Below are 24,342 nucleotides of genomic sequence, written 5' to 3' on the forward strand. Positions count from 1 at the left end.
TAATCACTGTCAGACTTCTCATCTATAAAAGTAGATAATAATTACCTAATTTGCAAAGTTTCTGTGGGTACGATGCATGGTAAAGTGCTTATAAGAGCACTTGGCAGAGTTGCTCAATAAATGGTAGTTATCAGAAAAAAGACTAGGTAGAAGATATACCAAAGTGTTAATAAGTGGTTATTTAAGTCAGTATTTCTCATACTTAAGCAATTATACAATTCCTTCTACTTCTTTTTTGTAGGTTTTTAAAAACATTATTATTGCTTCATTCACACTTTATTCAAATATAGCCACATTTTCTTTTTTCCACTTAACAAAAAAGTGTTAAATATATTTTATTCTTTATGCCATTATAGTTGTCCTATTTCCCCCCTTCATTCCCCTCCACCCTGCACACCCCCTCCCACCACATTCCCTCCCTTTAGTTCATGTCCCTGTGTCACAAGTTAATTTCTACATTTCCCACACTACTCTTGCCCTCCCCCTATTTTCTACCTACCATCTATGCTACTTCTTCTCTGCACCTTCTCCCTGCTTCTCCTCCTCCCACTCCCCTGTTGCTAACCCTCCATGTGATCTCCATTTCTATGGTCTGCTTCTGATCTAGCTGTCCACTTAGTTTCCTTTTTTTTTAGGTGTGGTTGTTAATAACTGTGAGTTTGATGTCTTTTTACTGTTCATACTGTTCATATTTTTTATCTCCTTTTTCTTAGATAACTCCCTTTAACATTTCGTATAAGGCTTGGTGATGATGAACTCCTTCAACTTGACTTCATCTGAGAAGCACTTTATCTGCCCTTCTATTCTAAATGAAAGCTTTGCTGGATAGAGCAATCTTAGATGTAGGTCTTTGGATTTCATGACTTGGAATACTTCTTTCCAGCCCCTTCTTGCCTGTAAGGTCTCTTTTGAGAAATCAGCTGACAGTCTGATGGGAACTCCTTTGTAGGTGACTGTCCCCTTTTCTCTTCCTGCTTCTAAGAGTCTCTCCTTCATTTTAATCGTGGCTAATGTAATGATGATGTGCCTTCGTGAGTTCCTCCTTGGGTCCAACTTCTTTGGGACTACCTGAGCTTCCTGGACTTCCTGAAAGTCTATTTCCTTTGCCAGACTGGGGAAGTTCTCCTTTATTATTTGTTCAAGTAAGTTTTCCACTTGTTGCTCTTTCTCTTCCCCTTCTGGCACCCCTATAATTCAGATGTTGGAACGTTTAAAGATGTCCTGAAGGTTCCTAAGCCTCTTCTCATTTTTAAAAATATATTTTATTGATTATACCATTACAGTTGTTCTATTCCCCCCTTCATTCCCCTCCACCTGCACACTCCCTCCCCCACCATTCTCCCTGCCTTAATTTATAACCACGTGTCTCAAGTTCTTTAGATTCTATATTTCCCCTACTGTTCTTGCCCTCCCCCCTATTTTCTACCTACTGTATATGCTATTTTCTGTACCTTCTCCCCCCTTCTCCTCCTCCCACTCCCCTGTTGCTAACCCTCCATGTGTTCATTTCTATGGTTCCACTCCTGATCTAGCTGTCCTCTTGGTTTGCTTTTGTTTTAGGTGTGGTTGTTAATAACTGTGAGTTTGCTGTCTTTTCACTGTTAATATTTTTTCATCTTCTTTTTCTTTTTAAAAATATTTTATTTATTTATCTTTAGAGGGGGAGGGAAGAACAGAAATATCAATGTATGGTTGCCTTTCGTGAGTCCCCTGCTGGGAACAGGCCTGCAACCCAGGCATATGCCCTGACTGGGAATCGAACCACGATCGTGTGATTCGCAGGCCTGCACTCAATCCACTGAGCTACACCAGCCAGGGCTCATCTTCTTTTTCTTATATAAGTCCCTTTAGCATTTCATATAATAAGGACTGGTGATGATGAACTCCCTGAATTTGACCTTATCTGAGAAGCACTTTATTGGTCCTTCCATTCTAAATAAAAGCTTTGCTGGATAAAGCAATCTTGGCTGTAGGTCTTTGGATTTCATGACTTGGAATACTTCTTTCCAGCCCCTTCTTGCCTGTAAGGTCTCTTTTGAGAAATCCGCTGACAGTCTGATGGGTACTCCTTTGTAGGTGACTGTCCCCTTATCTCTTGCTGCTTCTAGGATTCTCTCCTTCATTTTAGTCTTGGCTAATGTAATTATGATGTGCCTTGGTGTGTTCCTTCTTGGGTCCAACTTCTTTGGGACTCTCTGAGCTTCCTGGATTTCCTGCAAGTCTATTTCCTTTGCCAGACTGGGGAAGTTCTCCTTTATTATTTGTTCAAATAAGTTTTCCACTTGTGGCTGTTTCTTTCCCCCTTCTGGTACCCCTATAATCCGGATGTTGGAACATTTAAAGATGTCCTGGAGGTTCCTAAGCCTCTCCTCATTTTTTTGAATTCTCATTTCTTCATTCCTTTCTGGTTGGATGTTTCCTTCTTCCTTCTGGTCCATTCCATTGATTTGAGTCCCAGCTTCCTTTCCATCACTATTGGTTTCCTGTGTATCTTCCTTCATTTCAATTAGTTTATCCTTCATATATCCCTCTAATTTGTGACTATAATCAACCAGTTCTGTGAGCATCCTGATAAACAGTGTCTTGAACTGTGCTTCTGAGAGGCTGGCAATCTCTTGTTTGCTTAGAGTTATCAGCTCTGGGACTTTGAGTTCTTCTTGAGCCATCTTTTGGGCTGTTCATGCCTGTTATGTAGCAGGATTGGAGCCCTAGGTGTTCACCAGAGCAAGTCGCTGTGTTGTGATGCTGTATGTGGGGCCGGGGTCAAAGAGGAGCAATGGTGTCCCGTCTGCCGCCTCCCACCACGGCCCCCACAGGTGCCGCAGCTGCCACCGTCACCAGGGCCTGCACGTTTCGTCCCACTGCACGCGAATGTGCCACCGCCGTCAGCCCTCCACCACTGGGTTCGCCCTTTGGGGCCTGCGGGGTCCGTCTCACTGTGCGCGAATGTGCAACCACAGTCAGTCTGCCCTACACTCTGACTGGGTCCAGGCTACTTGCATGCCTAGGTCTGGGGATCTTTCCTGCTCGACCCTGCTCCGCTGCTGGCTCCGCCCCTCTTACCGTCCTGGTTGAACGGTTCCTTTTTGTCAGACTTCCGTATAATTCAATTTTCTGTTCTTTGGCTGCATCTTTGTTCTCCAAACCTTTGTTGTATTCAAACTTGGTTGTGGGAGAAGGCACAGTGTTTCCACCTATGCCTCCATCTTGGAGGAAGTCCTCTCTCCTCATTTTTTTGAGTTCTTGTTTCTTCATTATTTTCTGTTTGGTTGTTCCTTTCTTCCTTCTGGTTCACTCCATTGATTTGAGTCCCAGTTTCACTTCCATCACTATTGGTTCCCTGTGCATTTTGCTTCATTTCACTTAGTGTAGCCTTCATTTGTTCCTCTAATTTGTGACTAAAATCAACCACTTCTGTGAGCATCCTGATCACCAGGATTTTGAACTGTGCATCCAATAAGTTGGCTATCTCTTTGTCACTTAAAAGTATTGACTCTGGGGCTTTGATCTGTTTTTCTGTTTGAGTCATAATGTTTTGGCCTGTTCACACCTGTTATGAGGGGTGGAGCCTTAGGTGTTCACCAGGGCGGGGCAACCCATGTGGCTGGGTTGTGACGCTGTGTGTGGGGGCAGGGTTGAGAGGGAGCAATGGCACTTATTCCCTGCCCCCCCCCCTCAGATTTTGGTCTCCTCTGCCGCTTCCTACAAGCAAAATGAGCCCTTCTGGTGCTGGTTCCTGGGGGGATGGGCTTGTGTACATTCTAGGACCATGTGGGTATCCCCCTACAAACTCTCCTGTGAGGCTGGGAGCCTCTCCCCGCACCTAAACCCCAAAAGTTTTCCCAATTGGTGCCTTTAGGCTTTATTTCCTGTTGTTGGGGCCCACGGGTTGCATGGTCTGTCTCGCTGCCTATTTTGCCTGGTTTACCTGCGTGCAAATGTGTCTATGGTCAGCCAGCCTCCTTGCGAGCCTTACTGGGTTTTCGTCCTGCACCCACCCGGGTCCACTAACCACCACCTTTTCCTGCTGGGACCCCTCTCCGCTGGCTGCTGACTACACCCCCCTTACTGGTCTGGATGAATGGTTTGTTATTGTCAGACTTCGGAACAGTTCAATTTTCTGTTTTGGTTGTGTTTTTGTTTCTAAATTTGTGTTGCCCTTAAATTTGGTTGTGCGAGGAGGTTCAGTATTTCCAACTAAGTGGAAGAGAAGTATTTCCATCTCTTCCATCTTGGCTGGAAGTCCCCCATATGTTATTTTCATACTCAGGTTCCTTATTGCATCTCAGAGTTTCTTTTTAAAGTAATTTTGCTTCTTCCTAAGTATACCCTTTAGAAGTTCCTTTACTGAAGTTCTGTTAATGGTAAATTTGTTTTTTGTTTGGCTTCTTTTTCTTTATTTTTTTATCTGAAAAGTCATTATTTAGCTATTAGTCTTAAAAGATGGCTTAGCTGAGGACACAATTTTAGGATGAGAGTCATTTTCTCTCAGCACTTTAAAGGTATTACTTTTTTTGTCTTTGGCTTTTGAGAAGTCTTCTGTCAGTCTACCTAACATTCCCTTGCAGATAATATATTAAGTTCTCTGTCAACTTCTAACATCTTCTTTGTTCTTTGTCTAGTTTTCTTAATTTCTTTTTAATTATCCATATCAGGATATGTTAAACTTCCTGAATCTGTGGACTAGCATTTCTTTTCATCAACTCTGGAAAATTCTTAGCTATTATTTGCCTCTCCCCATTCTATCATCTCTTAGAACCTGATTAGATATATATCAGATCTTTACTCTAAAGTATAATGGACACATAGGTCATTTTGAATCTCAGTTATTGTAATCAGTGTGGCAATGAACATTCTTAATCTCTTTTATTCTCAACTTCTTTTATATTTCCTTTTGTTGTCACTCTGTACTAAATTCTTAGTAATTTCTTCAGATCAGTCTTCTAATTTACTTGTTAGCAGTGTCTAATCATCTGCTTTAACTATCCAGTGAATTTTAAATATCAATTATTGTATCTTCATTTCTACAAATTATTTGGTTATTTTTCAAATCTCCCTAGTTATTTTTTTAGTCTCAGTTCTTTTGTGTGTGTCTGTGTGCATGTGTTCCTTTTAGGTTTTTTTTATTTTTAAAGCGTATTTTGTTGATTATGCTATTACACTTGTCCCAATTTTTTTCTTCCCTTTATTCCCCCTCCACCCTACAACTTCCCACACTCCATCACTTCCCCCCATCCCACCTTAGTTCATGTCCAGGGGTTGTACATGTAAGTTCTTTGGCTTCTCCATGTCCTATACTGTTCTTAACTTACCCATCTATTTTATGCCTACCAATTATGCTTCTCATTCCCTGTAACTTTCCCTCAATTATCCCCCTTCCCTCCCCATTGATAACCCTTCATGTGATCTTCATTCCTATGACTCTGTTCCTGTTCTATGTTTGCTAAGTTTTTTTTTTTTGTTTAGGTTCCACTGTTGATAGTTATGAGTTCCTTGTCACTTTATTGTTCATAATATTTAATCTTTTTCTTAGAAAACTCCCTTTAACATTTCATGTAAGGGCTTGGTAACGATGAACTCCTTTAACTTGACCTTACCTGGGAAACACTTTATCTGCCCTCCCATTCTAAATGATAGCTTTGCTGAATAGAGTAATCTCGGATGTAGGTCCTTGTCTTTCATAACTTCACATACTTCTTTCCGGCCCATTCTCACTTGTAAAGTTTCTTTTGAGAAATCAGCTGATAGTCTTATGGAAACTCCTTTGTAGATAACTCTCTCCTTTACTCTGGTTGTGTCTAAAATTCTCTCCCTGTCTTTAACATTGGGTAACTTAGTTATGATGTGCCTTGGTGTGTTCCTCCTTGGGTCCAATTTCTTTGGGACTCTCTAAGTTTCCTGGACTTCCTGGAAGTCTATTTTCTTTGCTAGATTGGGGAAGTTTTCCTTCATTATTTGTTCAAATAATTTTCAGCTTCCTGATCTTCCTATTCTCCCTCTGGCACCTCTATGAATCAGATGCTGGAATGTTTAAAGATGTCCTGGAGGACATCTTTACTAAGCCTCACCTTATTATTTTGAATTTTTGTCTCTTCATTCTTTTTTGATTAGATGTTTCTTTCTTCTTCCTGGTCCACACCGTTGATTTGAATCCGTTTCCTTCCCTTCACTGTTGGTTCTCTGTATTTTTTGTTTTACTTCACTTTGCATAGCTTTCATTTCTTCCTGCATTTTTCAACTGAGCTCAATTCTCTGAGCCTCCTGATTACCAGTGTTTTGAACTCTGCATCAGATAGGTTGTCTATCTCTTAATCGCTTAACTCTTTCTTCGGAGATTGATCTATTCTTTTATTTAGCCCATATTTTTTGTTTCGGTGCACTTGTTATGTTGTTAAGGGGTGGGGCCTTCGGTATTTGCCAGGGCAGGGCAACCCTCTTTGCTGTGCTGTGGCACTTTCTGTGCTCAGAGAGGGAATAATGCCATGCATTTGCTCCCCTCTAGCCCCACTTTCCAATGAACTCTCCTGTGAGACTGGGAATTTCTCCCACCTTCATGACCCCCACAGCACTTTATAGCTAGAGGTTTGAGTCTTTAGTTTCCCAGTGAGCCAGCCCCTCCTCACCCACGTGGTGCAGCACCTTGCCTCAGGTCCTCTTTGACACCCAGCTGCCCATCTCTGCCCCTTCTACTGGTGTGGATGAATGTTTCTTTAACTCCTTGGTTGTCAGAGTTCCATGCACTTCATTATTCTGGCAGTTCTGGTTGTTTATTTTCTTTTAAATTGGTTGTTATCCTTCATTTGTGCAAGGAAGCAAAACATCTCTACCTATGTCTCCATCTCGGCCCAAACTCTTGTAGTCTCAGTTCTTTTTTAATTTCTTTTTATTTTATTGTGGTAAGAACACTTAGTATGAGATTCACCCTCTTAACCAATTTTTAAAATACAAAATACAGTATTATTGTTGTTATCAAATACAGGCATAATGTTGTACAGCAAATCTCTAGAACGAATTCAGATTGTGTAATTGAAATTGCATATCCATTGATTAGCAACTTCCCATTTCTTCCTCCCCCCAACACCTAGCAACTATAATTCTGTTCTCATACTTCCATGAATTTGATGTTTGAGAAACATCATACAAGTGAAATCACTCAGTATTTGTCCTCCTGTGACTGGTTATTTCACTTAGCCTAACATCCTCAAAGTTCATCTATGTTGTTGCATATTGCAGGATTCCCTTCTTTTTTAAGACTGAATAATATTTCAATATATGTATATAATACAGTTTTCTCCATTCATCTATCAATGGACATTTAGGCTGTTTCCAATCTAGGCTATTGTAAACAGTGCTACAATAAATATGAGAGTGCGGATATCACTTTGAGATTCTGATTTCAATTCTTTTAGATAAATACTAAAAGTGGAATTGCTAGTAGATCTACTTTTAATTTTTTGAGGACCGTCATACTGTTTTCCATAGTGACAGTGCCATTTTGCATTCCCACCAACAGTGTGCGGATTCTAATTTCTCTACATCCTTGCCAACATTTAATATTCTCTCCTTATCTTTAACCTTTTAAAAAATAGTCATTGGAACAGGTATAAAGTGATCTCACTATGTTTTTGACTTGTATTTCCCTGATGATTAGTGACATTGATTATCTTTTCATATATCTGTTGGCCTTTTGTATGACTTCTTTGGAGAAATGTCTAGTCAAGTCCTTAATCCATTATATAATCAGATTATTAATGTTTTTGGTATTGAATTGTATGAGTTCCTTATATATTTTGGAAATGAAGCTCTTATCAGATATACAGTTTGCAATTACAGTACTTTTCCCATTTTGTATGTCCCTTTGTACTCTATTGATTGATTAGTGTTGTTGCTGATTCATGTTTTTAATTCCCTTTTATATCTTTAAAAGTATCAAATATACTTGTTTTACATTCTTATTTTAATAATTTTTAATAAATGAAGTTTTGTAGGGCAGCTTTTTCTTGTTACATGAGCTGGCTCTCAGTCATAATGTCTTGTTCTCTTTTGTGTTCTGTGATTTATTTTTATTATAATTTCTTGTTCTCTAAAACTTAATCTGTGGTAATTCTTTGACACTTGGGTTAAGAATTCTTTCCTCTAAAGAAATTTTAGGAGGACGTCTGATCAAGATGGCAGCATAGGTAAACATGCCTCCTTGCACAACCACATGGAAATTACAACTAAATTATAGAAGAGCCATCACTCAAAAACATCAGAAATCGAGCTAAATAGAAGTCTGACAACTACGGAATTAAAGAATCCACATCCATACAGACTGGTAGGAGGAGCAGAGATGTGGAACAGGCTGGTTCCACACCCCTGTGTAGTGGATAAAAATTCCAGAGGGGTATCAGGAGCAAGGAGTCCCAGCCCCACATCAGGACCCCACCACATGGTTCCAGTGTCAGGAAGATAAGTCCTCATAACTTCTGGATGCAAAAACCAGTGGGGACTGAGTTGGTAGAAAAAACTTCTGCAGTCTCAAGCAGTATCTCTTAAAGAACCAACACACAGACTTACTCAGATTCACTCCCTCCCAGCTCCAGCAACAGGGTAGCAGCTTGAAAGGCACCAGTGGCATACAGGGAGGAACTAAAGTGTGTGGCATTAAAGCAAGAGCTGGGGGGCAGCTTTATCCCAGACAGAAAAGCAGACAGAGGTCATTGGCCCTTTTCTGAACACTCCTCCATAAAGCCACAGAGTCAGTGACTTGGTGCCATATCTGAGACTCCATCAGCCTGGCTAACACTGTTTGTCCTGCACTGGAGATCCCCTGAAACACCTTCCCACCCAACCTACAGGCCTATCCAAGCTGTTAACAGTAACTTTCCGACATGAATGACTGGTCTAGGCTCACATTTCACAACTTCCTAAATCCCCTCAAACAAGCAACAGCAGCCAGCTTCTGTGAAACCCCAACCCCTCTTACCTCCTGCTAAGAGGCCTAGCACTCACAGCAGCTAGCCTAGATTCGCAGCTTGGCTTTACTTGGGAATCTCCAAGCCCAGCACAAATAGCAGTCATTTCAGATTCCTTTATACCTAATGCAGGGTGGCCCTAAGCAGAACACAGGTGGGAGCTGACCTTGGCCTGCACCACGTGAGAAACCCCTGAGCCTGCGCACCCAGTGGACAGCTACAGACCACATCAGAGCACTACCACTCTGCCCCTGCACAGCTGATCCTCCATCAAGATCAGAAAAGCAGGTGTTTGTAGTCAGTGGACACAGCCAGTACTTTTGCTGACTGGGCTGGGTAAATCCCTCCCATCCATCTACCAAAAGCAACCAAGGCTCAACTACAAAAGGAGGGTGTACTCAGCCCACACAAAGGGATGTGCTCATTGAGTACCCAGCTTGGGTGATACGGGAGACTGTGCCACTGGACCCTATAGGACACCTGGTACATTAGGCCACTCTACCAAGACAGAGAGTCAGAGTAGCTCTACCTAATACATAGAACCATATGCAGGAAGGTTGACAAAATGGGAGACAAAAAAACATGGCCCAAATGAAGAATGGGTCAAAACTCTAGAAACAGAACTAAACGAAATGGAAATAAGCAATCTATCACATATAGAGTTCAAAACACTGGTAATAAGGATGCTCAAGGAACTTAGTGAGGACCTCAACAGCAAACAAAAAGATCCAATCAAAACCTCAAAAGTCAAGAAATTCAAAATACATCTATCCTATTATCTGAGCACAATGTTAAATGTAATTAAAATTAAGTATAAAAAAGGAAAGAAAAAAAACACAAGTGAAGATTAAACAACATACTTCTAAACAACAATAGCCAAAAGAAGAAATTAAAAAGAAAAGCAAATCTACCTTGAGACACACAAAAATTAAAAACAACCTAACAAAATCTAGTATGAAGCAAAAGCAATTAGAAGAGAAAACACTATGGCTATGGAGGGCTACCACAAGAGCAGGAAACACTTTCAAAAATTTATTTAAATTTACACATGAAGAAACCAGAGAGAGACAGAGAAAGAGAAATTATAAAATAAGTAGAAAAAAATTTATAACAAAAGTCAGAGTATAAATAAAATAAAATAAATAAAAATAAAAGCTAATTCATTGAAAAATAAATTGAAAAATGTATGGTACGATTCATCAAGCAGAAAAAAGAGAATGAAAATAAACAAAATCAAAAATGAAAAGATGTCAACTGACACCACAGATTAAAAAAAATCATTAAAGACTTCTAGAAACAAATATATACCAACAAATTTGACAACCTAGATAAAATGGATTTTCAAAAACATAGAGCTGCCCAAGGCACAAATAGAAAGGAGTAAAGAATCTGTATAGACCAATTCTTAGCAATGAAATTGAGGCAGTCACCAGGGAGAAGTGAGTGGCCTGGAACCAGGATGTAACTGGGGGCTGATCCTCTGAGACAATGCCTGCATGAGAGCCACGTGCCTTTAGCAGAGTGAGGACCCCCTCTTGGCCAGGTGAAAGGGAAGACCACGCAGCTTCGCCAGAATGGAGATCCCTGCGGCCAGGTGAAGAAGAAAGACAAGCTTTTGCTGGAGTGCGGACCCCTGCAGCTTTGGTAGAAGAGGCCCACTCGGCTTTGGGGCGCTCCCTTTGGCCCAGTGGCCTGGAAAGCAGGAGAGATTTTGACTGGAATTTGGTACAAAGAACTCTTGCCAGGGGAAGGTGCCGCATGACTTTGGATTAATTGGAGATCCTGCCTGGACAGGCGACACAGCCCACAGTGCCAGCGACCTGAAAAATGGATGTGTACTCTTTTCCTGATTTATGGGATCAGTGTGAAGGAGGAGGAAGATTTACTCCCACTTCTGAAGAAACTACTATTTTATGAAAAAGTCAAGCAGAATATAGTTAAAGGCTTAATTTTTGCTGAAATCTTCCATGTGAAATTAGACCTCTGGATCCCACTTTTCCCAGCTGTCCTTTTTTGTATTCTGAACAATTCCTGAGAAAATGGCGGCGGAGTAGGACGGAGTGACTCCAGTTCTCGTGCCCCTGGGAGAAAATCCTGGCAGATTTATTGAAGAACAGTGCAATCAATTCCCCAACCAACAATTCCCCAGCATTTATGAAAATAAGAGACCAGAGATAGTGACGAACCAGACGGCTACAGGTCGTTGGGGTCTCAGGGATGTGAATAAGGACGGAGGCGGCCGGGTCGACGGCAGCCATTAGCCGGCGCGTAAAGACCTTGGAGCCGCAGCTGCCGCAGCAGTCGGAGCCCAGAGGCTTCCTTTCGTCTGTGCCCAGCAACCAGGGCATCTGCCACGGAGAACTCATTGGGAGCCTGGCAACCCTGAGTAAAGTCAAGGGCAAGGGCAGCGGCAGCGGTAGCAGGACAGCAGCCATTGGCCAGCACGTAAAGACCTCAGAGCCACGGCTGCCACAGCTTCCAGGGCCCAGAGGCTTGGGTCTATGGCCAGCATCCGGGCATCTGCCACAGAGGACTCATCGAGAGCCCAGCACCTGTGAGTAAAGACAAAAGCGGCAGCGGCAGGGCTGGCTGCCCTCGGCCAGCCCAAAATGCCTTGGAGCCGCCACTGCCGCTGCATTAGAGGTGTAGAGGCTTCCGTCTGCAGCCAGTGCCACGGAGGACTCATAGGGAGCCCAGCACCCAGAGGAGCATTGGGCCAGCTACAGGGTCCTTGGAAGAGCTGGCTCCCTCCCTCACCATCTAGGCGGGACTGGGTGGAAGAGACCTGTCTGCCTAGGAGTGCAAGGAGGGTGGGCAAGGACAGGGGGCCATGTTCAGTTGCGATCTCTGTGGTCGCCAGCCCACCAGCCTGCCAGCCCAGGAAATTTGAGAGGAGCATTGTCCTAACCAGTCAGGTTGGGGATTGGGCTGGGCTGAGAGGCACTCTTTCTGGAGAAGTTTTTAGTGGAAAGTGGACTGAGGTGTTCTCCTGTGAAGACAGCTTGACTTGCTTCTCACCCAGCCACAGGACTGGGAAGGACCAGTACTAGATCCCGTGTGACCCAGGCAGCCTGTCGGGGGGGTGTGCGCCTGGGCCTACAACCGAGACCACAGAGGGGTCCTGCCGAAACCAGAAAAACCAGATTGGACAGTTTGAAACCAACAAGGAAGGAGGGTTGTTTTTTTTTTAACTTTTTTTAAACTTTTTTCAGTAATCGTATAATTTTTTAAATTTTATTGTTGCTGTATCTTTCAGTACTCTGTTCCTCTCCTTTTTTCCTGTTTTAGTCCTTCTTCCTTTCACCCCAAATTTATTGCTTTTTCCTCACTTCTCTTGCCCTTTTTTTGTGTGTTTGTTTGTTTGTTTGTTGCTTTCTATACCACTGTAAATACTTCAAACACATCTCTCGGGTCTTAGCCCACTTTACAGGTTCCTGAATTCTATTACTGTAGTGATTAACTCTACTTGCTCACATGCTACGTCTATCTATTATTCTTTACTCTCACCTTACCTCAAAATCTGACCACCCGCAACCTCACTGCTTTCTAGATACAACTCACAAGCCTTCCCTCCCCAACAAGAGACTTATCTTTGGTCTATCCTTTCTTAAAAGTGGCAAAATGGGTTGAAGATTACAGTTAACACTATATAGACCCTAAAGATCTTCTGTTTCTTCTCTACCAGGTGTGACTGTAAATATCATAAAGTACTTTCCTGCTGTCATAAACCATTTTGCCTCCCCGTCCAGCTGATCACACACACACAAAGAAAGGAGTAGGTGAAAGCGGAGAACATCAAGATACCTGCAGGAGACTGCACCACTGAATTTCACAGGTATTCTACCACAGAAGTTCACACCATAAAACTAGGGAGTCAGGACATATCAATTTAAGAAGCTGAAGATAACAAGAAGAGTCTCATAAGCAATGGGAAGACAAAGAAACAATGCCCAAATGAAAGAAAAGGTGGAAGTCTCAGAAATAATGTCAGATGAAAGAGAGGCAAATCAGCTATCAGATATTGAATTCAAAGCACTAGTTATCAGGAAATTCAAAGAGCTCACAATGAGCTACCAGAAACTAGAGGGGAGCTATCAGAAACTAGAGGGGAGCTACCAGAAACTAGAGGGGAGCTACAATGAGCTCTCCGCAAACTATATCAACATGAAAAAGGAAATAGAAACTATCAGCAAAGGCCAAGAGGAAATGAGGAATACAATTTCCCAACTGAAGAACACAGTAGAAGGAATGAAAAGCAGGATCGATGAGACAGAAGACTGGATCAGTGAGTTGGAGGACACAGTAGAAAGAATCTCCCAGAAAGAGCAAGAAAGGGAAAAGAGGCTCAAAAAGAATGAAGATGGGCTAAGAGAAATGCAAGATAATATGAAACGTAATAATATCCGAATAATAGGAATACCAGAAGGAGAAGAAGAAGAACAAGGGATAGAAAACCTATTTGAAAGAGTAATGATGGAAAATTTTCCTAATTTGATGAGAGAAAAAGTTACACGAATCCAGGAATCACAGAGAGTCCCATTCAAGAGGAACCCAAAGAGGCCCACTTCAAGACACATCATCATTAAAATGGCAAAATTTCAAGACAAAGAGAGAATCCTAAAGGCAGCAAGGGAGAAAAAGGAAGTAACATACAAGGGAGCCCCAATAAGGTTAGCTACTGACTTCTCAATGGAAACACTCCAAGCAAGAAGAGAATGGCAAGAAATATTTCAAGTAATGAGAACCAGAGGCCTACAACCAAGGCTACTTTACCCAGCAAGGCTCTCAATCAAGATAGAAGGCCAAATAAAGAGCTTCCAAGACAAAAGAAGTCTAAAAGAATATGCCTCCACCAAACCAGCTCTACAAGAAATACTAAAAGGGCTGCTTTAAGGAAAGGAAGGAAAAGAGAGAGACAGAGAGGAACTGTGGTACAAAAATGGCAATGAATAAGTCCCTATCAATAATAACCTTGAATGTAAATGGATTAAATGCTCCAATCAAAAGACATAGAATAGCTGAATGGATAAGAAAGCATGACCCACACATATGCTGCCTACAGGAGACCCACCTCAGGACAAAAGACCATCACAGACTAAAAGTGAAAGGCTGGAAACAAATTTTCCAAGCAAATGGACAAGAAAAAAAAGCCGGGGTAGCAATTCTAATATCAGACAAAATAGACTTCAAAAAAAGGGCCATAAAGAGAGACCCAGAAGGTCACTTCATATTGCTCAAGGGAAGAATCCAGCACGAAGACATTAACATCATAAATATATATGCACCCAACATAGGAGCACCCAAATATATAAGAAAAATCCTAGAAGACTTCAAGAAAGATATTGACAGCAACACAATTATAGTAGGGGATTTTAACACCCCACTGTCAAAAATGGACAGATCTTCCAAACAAAATATCAACAAAGATATAGCAGCATTAAATGAAACTCTAGAAGAAATGGACTTGACTGATATATATAGAGCGCTTCATCCCAAAGAAGCTAAATACACATTCTTTTCAAATGCACATGGAACATTTTCAAAGATAGACCACATGATAGGACACAAAATGAGCCTCAACAAATTCAAGAAAATTGAAATCATACCAAGCATTTTCTCTGACCACAAGGGACTGAAATTAGAAACCAACCCCAAAGGAAAAAACCCAAAACACCCAAAATCATGGAGACTGAATGGTATGCTATTAAACAACGAATGGGTCAAGATTGAAATTAGGGAAGAAATCAAAAAGTTTCTGGAAACAAATGAAAATGAACTCACAACAACCCAAAACTTATGGGACACGGCCAAGGCAGTCCTGAGAGGGAAGTTCATAGCAATACAGGCTTACCTAAAGAAAATAGAAACATTTCAAACAAACAACCTAACCCGACGCCTGCAAGAACTCGAAGAACAACAACAAAGACAGCCCAGAGCAAGTACAAGGAAGGAAATAACCAAGATCAGAGCAGAATTAAATGACATAGAGACCAAAAGCACAATTATAAGGATCAATGAATCCAAGAGTTGGTTTTTTGAAAAGATAAACAAAATAGACAAGCCTTTAAGTAGGCTCATTAAGAAAAGAAGAGAGAGGACACAAATAAACACAATCAGAAATGAAAGAGGAGAGATTACAACTGATACCACAGAAATAGAAGGGATTGTAAGGAATTACTATGAAGAACTGTATGCCAAGAAATTTGAAAACCTAGGTGAAATGGACAAATTTCTAGAAAAATATAATCTTCCAAAACTCAATGAAGAAGAAGTAGAAAGCCTGAACAGACCAATAACAGCAAATGAAATTGAAGCAGTAATCAAAAAACTCCCATCACACAAAAGCCCCGGACCAGATGGTTTCACAGGAGAATTCTACAAAGCGTTTAAGGAAGAGCTAACCCCTATTCTTCACAGACTATTCCAAAAAATCCAAAATGATGGGAAACTCCCAAACTCTTTTTATGAAGCGAGCATTATCCTAATTCCAAAACCAGATAGAGACACAACAAAGAAAGAAAATTACAGGCCAATATCACTGATGAACATAGATGCTAAAATCCTCAACAAAATATTGGCAAATCGCATCCAACAATACATCAAAAAGATCATACACCATGACCAAGTGGGATTCATCCCAGGGATGCAAGGATGGTTCAATATCCGCAAATCAGTAAATGTAATACACCACATAAACAAAAGCAAGGACAAAAACCACATGGTCATATCAATAGATGCGGAAAAAGCTTTTGATAAGGTACAACACCCATTTATGATAAAGGTACTCAGCAAAGTGGGAATAGAGGGAGCATTCCTCAATATAATAAAGGCCATATATGAAAGACCTACAGCCAACATCATACTGAATGGGCAAAAACTGAAAGCTTTTCCACTAAGATCAGGAACAAGACAAGGTTGTCCACTTTCACCACTTCTATTTAATATAGTATTGGAAGTTCTAGCCACAGCAATCAGACAAGAAAAGGAAATAAAAGGCATCCAAATCGGAAAGGAGGAAACAAAACTGTCACTGTTTGCAGATGACATGATAGTGTACATGGAAAATCCTATAGACTCTACCAAAAAACTGCTGGAACTAATAAATGAATTTGGCAAAACAGCGGGATACAAAGTCAATATCCAGAAATCAAAGGCATTTCTGTATACTAACAATGAATCAGCAGAAGCAGAAATCAAGAAAAAAATCCCATTCGATATAGCAAAAAGAAAAATAAAATATCTGGGAATAAATCTAACCAAGGAGGTTAAAGACCTGTATGCAGAAAATTACACAACACTGAAGACAGAAATCAAGGAAGACACAAACAAATGGAGACGTATACCGTGTTCATGGATTGGAAGAATTAACATCATCAAAATGTCCATACTACCCAAAGCAATTTACAGATTCAATGCAATACCTATTAAAGTACCAATGGCATATTTCACAGACATAGAACAAACACTTCAAAAATTTATATGGAACCATAAAAGACCCCGAATAGCAGCTGCAATGTTAAGAAAGAAGAACAAAGTAGGAGGGATCACAATACCTGATATCAAACTGTATTACAAGGCCACTGTAATCAAAACAGCCTGGTACTGGCATAAAAACAGGCACATAGACCAATGGAACAGAATAGAGAGCCCAGAAATAAACCCAAATCTCTACAGTCAATTAATATTCGACAAAGGGGGCAGTATCATAAAATGGGGTAAAGATAGCCTCTTCAACAAATGGTGTTGGGAGAACTGGACAGCTACATGCAAAAAAATGAAACTCGAGCACCAACTTACATCATACACCAAAATAAATTCAAGGTGGATAAAAGACTTAAATATAAGCCATGACACCATTAAAGTCCTAGAGGAGAACATTGGCAGGAAAATCTCAGATATTTCACGCAGCAACATTTTTACTGATATGTCCCCTAGAGCAAGGACTATAAAGGAAAGAATAAACAAATGGGATCTCATCAAAATAAAAAGCTTCTGCGCAGCTAAAGAAAACAGCATTAAAATAAAAAGACAACCAACTGTATGGGAAAACATATTTGCCAATGATACCTCAGACAAAGGTTTAATCTCCAAAATATACAAAGAACTCACACGACTTCACTCTAAGAAGACAACTAACCCAATTAAAAAATGGGGAAAGGACTTGAACAGACACTTCTGCAAGGAGGACATACAGAGGATCCAGAGACACATGAAAAGATGCTCAATATCACTAGCTATCAGAGAGATGCAAATTAAAACTACAATGAGATACCACTTTACACCGGTGAGAATGGCTATCATAAACAAAGCAATAAACAACAAATGTTGGAGAGGGTGTGGGGAAAAGGGGACTCTGGTCCACTGTTGGTGGGATTGCAGACTGGTACAACCATTATGGAAAACAGTATGGAATTTTCTCAGAAAACTAAAATTGGACTTGCCTTTTGACCCAGCAATTCCACTGCTAGGATTGTATCCTAAGAACCCTAAAACACCAATCCCAAAGAACCTATGCACCCCAATGTTCATAGCAGCACAATTTACAATAGCCAAGAGTTGGAAGCAACCTAGGTGCCCGTCAGTAAATGAATGGATCAAAAAACTATGGTACATATACACAATGGAATTTTATGCTGCAGAAAGAAAGAAGGAGCTCCTACCTTTTGCAACATCATGGATGGAACTGGAAAGCATTATGCTGAGTGAAATAAGCCAGGTGTTGAAGGACAAATACCATATGATCTCACCTTTAACAGGAAGCTAAACAACAAAACAAACAAGCAAGCAAAATATAACCAAAGACACTGAAATAGAGAACAGGCTGACAGTGACCAGAGGGGAGAGGGGAGGGAATTTCAGGGGAAATAGGGGAGGGATTTAGAGGAACATATATAAAGGATACATGGAAAACAACCTAGAAGAGTGGAAATGGGAGGGAGGGGGGAAGCACGGGGGTGGGATAGGATGGGAGTAATAGACAGAAAAGTGTACTTGAAAAATAATTAAATAAAAAAATTGAGGGGGAAAAAAAAAGAAAAAAGATCCAACCAGAAATGAAGAATATGCTAATTAAAATGAAGAACAATTTACAAACAACAGTAAAGTGAATGAAGCTAACACTCAAATCAATGATTTGGAACACAAGGAAGCAAAAAATACAACCAATCAGAACAACAAGAAAAGAACATAAAAAAACTGAGGATAGTGTAAGCAGCTTTTGGGACAACTTCAAGAAGCCCAACATTCACATCATACAGGTGCCAGAAGGAGAAGAGAAAGAGCAAGAAATTGAAAATATATTTAAAAAAATAATGAAAGAAAACTTCCTAATTTGGTGAAGGAAATAGACATGCAAGTCCAGGAATCACAGAGAGTCCCAAACAAGATGGATGCAGAGACCCACTCCAAGACACATCACAATTAAAATGCCAAAGGTTAAAGATAACGAATCTTAAGTGCAGGAAAAGAAAAGCAGTCAGTTACCTACAGGAGAGTTCTCATAAGACTGTCAGCTGATTTCTCAAAAGATACTTTGCAGGCCAGAAGGGATTGGCAAGAAATATCCAAAGTCATGAAAAGCAGGGACCTACAGCCAAGATTGCCCTACCCAGCAAAGTTATTTAGAATTGAAGGGCAGATAAAGAGCTTCCCAGACAAGAAAACACTGAAGGAGTTCTTCATCACCAAACCATTATTATATGAAATGTTAAAGGGACTTATTTAAGAAAAAGAAGATCAAGACTATGGACAGTCAAATGGCAGTAAATACATATCCATCAACAACTGAATCTAAAAAACAAACTAAGAAAATAAGAAGAACAAAGACAGAATCATGAATACAGAGAGCATTTTGATGATTGGCAGATGGGATAGGGCTGTGAAGAATGGGGGAATGGGTGAAGGGATTAAGTGCAAATAACTAGTTACAGGATATCAATGGGGATATAAAGTACAGCATAGGAAATGGAGTAGCCAACGAATTTGTATGCATGACTCATGAACATGAACAGTAGTGTGGGAACTACCTGAGGGAGTGCTAGGTAGAGGGGGGCAAAAGGAACAATTGGGACAACTATAATAGTACAATCAATAAAATATAATTAAAATAAGGAAATAAACAAAATAAAAGAAATTTTACATTTATTTTTGCAAGTGGCCTCAGGGCACCACCAGCCCAGAAAAACTTAAAACAAATTCTCAGCTTGGAGGCAAGGGAATCATGTGGGTGACTTGAATTCAGTCCTGAACCAATATGAAGACCAACTTATGTTTATAATCCTCAAAGGCAGAACTGGCTTTCTTTTTTCTCCTATATTCCACCCCAAGTCAAAGGCCAAAGATTTTATTTTATCTGACATATTTTTTTAGATTGTATCTTTATTTAGTTTTAGAGAAAGGGGAAGGGAGGGAGAGAAAGATGTGTGAGAAAAACATCAATTGGTTGCCTCTCACATACCCCCAACTGGGGACTTGGCCTGAAACCCAGGGATGTGCCCTGTCTGGGAATTACACTGGTGTCTTTTCAATTCCCAAGCTGGTGCTCAGCCCATTGAGCCACAACAGCCAGGGCTATCTGACATTTTTAACTGTAGTGGGAAGATTTAAAGTGGGAAGATTTTTAATAATGATTAAGTACCAATACCTTTTAGCATTATCAAAATAATATGTTTGTTAGGTTTCATGTAAAAAAAGGTAGCTATTTTTATTAGTGGGAACACTGAAATGTTTAATACTTCCACTAATATTCAACCAATATTACTCGGTAAAATTCTTTTATTGGGTGAAAATAAGAGCATTTGAGTCTCTCACTAGGAATAAATTCCTACCAGTTAAGCTTAGGGGGAAGAAGTAAATGACACAGCTCATGATCCTATATTTAGAACCTAAAATAAGACCCTAGTAAATCCTTTTTATTTTAGTAAATAAAAGACTAGTTAGACGTGTCTTAACAGAATTAAAATTAATAATATGAAGATACCATATTTATGAACTTCAGGGAAAAAAGTGATAATTAGAAGTATTACCCTCCAACAGTTTGTTTCAAACAAGAAATCACATTTCAGGCATAATATTAGGAGCCAGAAGGAGAGTGTTTTCTATTTTTAAATATTATCAGAAAAATAATCTATGCTATATTTGGTTTCCCCATAGCACTTTTAGAAGCAAAGCTTTAATACTCACTTATAAAAATAAAGTTCACAGACACAGCTCACAAAAGCCAGAAGACATCGTAAAAAGTAAAAGACGAGAATCTGAAGAAAAAAAAAGAACAAAAGAAAAGTTACAGATACAAGTCAACAAAACTCCTAAAGATGAACTCTCATTTGTCATTAATAATACTATAAATTGATATAATGTGTATGAAATGCAATATGTAACAACAACCAGGAAAATTTTCGTGTCCCTAAATTCAGTATACGTACTTCTATGATCCCAGCACACATATGTACCTATATAAGTAAATATGGGGGCAGGGTTCTATTCCTGAAAATGTTAATTGCAGCACTATTAATTGAGAAAAACATTTTTAAAACTACAAAATGAGTCCAATTATAGGGAAATGGTTAAATAAATTATGCTGCATTTATTTCATGGACTATTATATAGAAGATAAAATTAATGGTACAAGTGGAAAAACCATTATATAAACTTATCCATGCAACAAGCATTTCTTAGACAATTTTATACACGTAGATGTGAACAAAGCCAGTTCCATTTCTGTGTCCCAGGTTTCATTTTTAAGTTTTCATGCTGTGATCTTTGACAAACTTCGCTATGTTTAGTAAGCATATCTAAGTTTTCTAACTGATGATTATCTGTGTTCCTTAAAATGTAGCCATAAACATTTTTCATAGAAATAGCATAATGGCATGAAAACCAATATATATATCAAATGTAATAGTATTGATTATATGCAATCATCTATCATAAGGCCACCAGGAGGTATGGCCCTTGGAGGGTCATACTGCATTCTTTGTCCCTTTAGTTTGTCAATCACTAGTACCCAAGTTATACTATTTAAAAAGTACTGTAACAGGGGTCTGGTAGTAGAGAATAATTTGTGCAAAATGGCTGGGCCATTTGTCCATTCCAGACCAATCTTCCCATAAGTAAGTGACCCAATAATAAGTTCTGTTATATTCTATGAAATTGCCTGCTTCATCTTTCAGTACAAGATGCCTTCTCATTATATGGCCATTACATCTTTGCCCTACCATCAGACAATAATACATTACTTACTGATTATTGCAAAACACTAAATTAAAATGCATAATACAATATTATTACACAATAGAGTTATAGCTATGGAAATCAGAAGTATATGAAAAGACTGGAAAGAAATATAATAAAATGGTGGAAGTGGCTGTCTCGGACTAATGGGATTTAGTTACATAGTTTTCTTCCTATCTTCCAAACTTTGTAATGTTGTTTTATTAATTGTATAACTAAACACATCAACTCAAAAAATAAAATAACAAAATAACAGTAATTGTATCAAACAGCTTTTATACAATAGCATACTGGTATGTTTAAGAGCACTGAATACCTCAAAACATACACTGTGATGTTCAGTCAAGATGGCAATGTAGGTAAACATGGTATTTACTCATCTCCTCCCATAACCACATCAAAAATACAACTAAACTACACAACAGTCATGATCATAACCACTTGAAATCGAGCTGCACAGAAGTCCTACGATAGGAAATTAAAGAAGCCACATCAAGGCTGTTAGGAGGGAAGGAGATGTGGAATGGGCTGTTCCCAAAGCCATATGTGGTGGCTAATAATTGGGAGGGATATCTAGGCAGTGGAAGTCCCCCATGAAGAGTGAGGCGTCTCAGCCCCACCACAGGCCCCTCAGCCCAAGGTTCCAGTACCAAGTAGAGAAGTCCCCATAACTTTTAGCTACAAAACACAGCAGGGATTGAGGCTAAGGGAGATGGAAGGCTTCTGGAGTCCCTGGCAGTTTCTCCTAAAGGGTCCTGCATGGATTAACACGGACTCACTGCCTCTGAGCTCCAGTGTGGGGAAAGCAGCTTGGAAGACATCAGAAATATACAGGGAAGAAATGAATTGTCTGGCATCAAGGTGAAAGCTGGGGGTTAGCTTTTAACCAGATAGAAGTGCTGGCAGAAGCCATTGTTCCTTTCCAGAACTGACAGGCAGGCAACATGTCTGAGACTCCATCAACCTGGGTAACACTGTTTGCTCTACCCTGGTCATTACATGAAGTTCTGCCCCACCCAACTTTTGGGCCCACCTAAGCTATTTCTAGTGGCTTTTCCATTTGAAGAGCCTATCTTAACTCATGCTTCAGATTTTCCTAAACTCTCTCAAATAAGCATCATCTATCTTCAGTGAGCATTGTACATTTACCTAAGTGGCCCCAAACCAGGCACTAGCAGCAGCTGGGTGGTCTAAGGGTGGTCACCTGGGTACCTCTGAGCCAAGCACAAGTGGCAGCCATCAGCAGATCATTCTGTAGCTCATGTTGGGTGGTCCTGGGTAGAACACAAGCAGTGGCTGACCTTGGCCTGCACCTCCCAGGAGGTCCCAGAGCCAGTACACCCGGTGGACAGCTTCAGACCTTGTTGAAGCACCATAACCCAACCACTTCCATAAATGACATATTTGAGGAGCACACTCAGTGGCCAGCAAAGCCCTGCTGAAGTAAGTCCTGCTTTGTGGCAAGCACAGCTGACCCTCCACAAAGTGGTAGGAGATCCATGGTGTAACAACCAGTCTTGCAGCTAGCTGTTCAGCCTGGAGGTAAATCCCTCCTACTGACCTGCCAACAGCAATCAAAGCTCAAATACAAGAAGAGGGTGTACACAGCCCACAAGGAGGGGTGCACCTACAGTGCCCAGCTTGGGTGATCAGGGAAGCTGTGACAGTGGACCCTATAGGACACCTACTACATTAGGTCACTCTACCAAGCCTCAGAGATACAGCAGCTCTACCTAATACATAGAAACAAATGCCAGAGGCGGGGGGTACAGAGGGGGCTGCCAAAATAAAGAGACAAAGAAACATGATCCAAATAAAAGAACAGGAAAAAAAACTCCAGAAGAACTAAATAAAATGGAGACAATCTACTAGATGCAGAATTCAAAACACTGGTAATAAGGATGCTCAACGAACTTAGTGAGGACCTCAGCAGCATAAAAAATGACCAGTCAGAAATGAATGATACACAGACTGAAATGCAGAATAATTTACAGAGAATCAACAGTAGATTAGATGAAACTGAGAATCAAATCAGCGATTTAGAATACAAGGAAGCAGAAACACCCAATCAGAACAACAAAAAGAAAAGGAATCCAAAAAAAAGGAGGATAGTATAAGGAGCCTCCGGAACAACTTGAAGCATATGAACATTTGTATCATGGGGGTACGAAATGTATCCAGTACATGGGGGTATCTCTCTACTGAAGAGAGAGAGAGCAAGAAATTGAAAATGTATTTTAAAAATAATGGCAGAAGCCCTGGCTGGTGTAGCTCAGTGGATTGAGCGCAGGCTTGCAAACCACATGATCGCAGTTCGATTCCCAATCAGGGCACATGCCTAGGTTGCAGGCCAGTTCCTGGCAGGGGACTCATGAGAGGCAACTATACATTGATATTTCTCTCCTTCTCTTCTCCTCTAAAGATAAATAAATAAAATCTTTAAAAAAATGACAGAAAACTTCATTAACCCGATGAAGGAAAAAGACACACAAGTCCAGGAAGCGCAGAAAGTCGCAAACAAGATGAACCCAAACAGGCCTACACCAAGACACATACATCATCATTAAAATGCCAAAGGCTAAAGACATAGAGAGAATCTTAAATGCAAGAAGAGAAAAGCAGTTACTTATCCACAAGGGAGTTCCCTTAAGACTGTCAGCTGATTTCTCAACAGAAACTTTGCAAGCACGGAGTGGCAAGAAATATTCAAAGTGATGAAAAGTAAGGGCCTACAACCAAGATTACTCTACTCAGCAAAGCTATTATTTAGAATCAAAGAACATGCAAAAGCTTCCCAGAGAAGAATATGCTAAAAGACTTCATCACCACCAAACCAGTATTATTTAAAATGTTAAAGGGTTTTATGTTAGGAGAAAAAAAAGGTAAAAAATATGAAGAATAAAAAGTCAATACATACATATCTATCAACAATGCAATCTAAAAAACAAAACAAACAAATAAGCAGAATAGAAAGAAAGTCATAGATACAGAGAATGTTTTGATGGTTGCCACAGGGGAGGGAGACTCAGGACAGGTGAAAAAGGTGGAGGGATTAAGAACAGTCATGGTTGTTACAGAACAATCATGGAGATGTAAAGTATAGCATAAAGAATACAGTCAATAATATTCTAATAACTATGTATAGTATCAGATG

At 40.1% G+C, this 24,342-nt stretch overlaps 1 protein-coding gene across 5 annotated transcripts in view; it reads right to left on the reverse strand.

Annotated features, from left to right (window-relative positions):
• Positions 1-24,342, reverse strand: part of ALG9 (ALG9 alpha-1,2-mannosyltransferase) — a 169,634-nt gene that overhangs the window by 133,028 nt on the left and 12,264 nt on the right. For 4 of the 5 annotated variants that reach the window (XM_037065562.1, XM_037065559.1, XM_037065563.1 and 1 more), the window contains exon 4: positions 20,139-20,209. In XM_037065562.1, the coding sequence (XP_036921457.1) occupies positions 20,139-20,209 (71 nt within the window). Of the gene's footprint in view, positions 1-17,948; positions 17,954-20,138; positions 20,210-24,342 lie in introns of those variants that run through there. The other variant, XM_037065564.1, reaches the window with a different exon arrangement.

Source organism: Sturnira hondurensis, unplaced genomic scaffold (genome assembly GCF_014824575.4).
Source record: "Sturnira hondurensis isolate 20B ecotype Veracruz unplaced genomic scaffold, ASM1482457v3 Scaffold0015793, whole genome shotgun sequence".
Taxonomy (NCBI): domain Eukaryota; kingdom Metazoa; phylum Chordata; class Mammalia; order Chiroptera; family Phyllostomidae; genus Sturnira; species Sturnira hondurensis.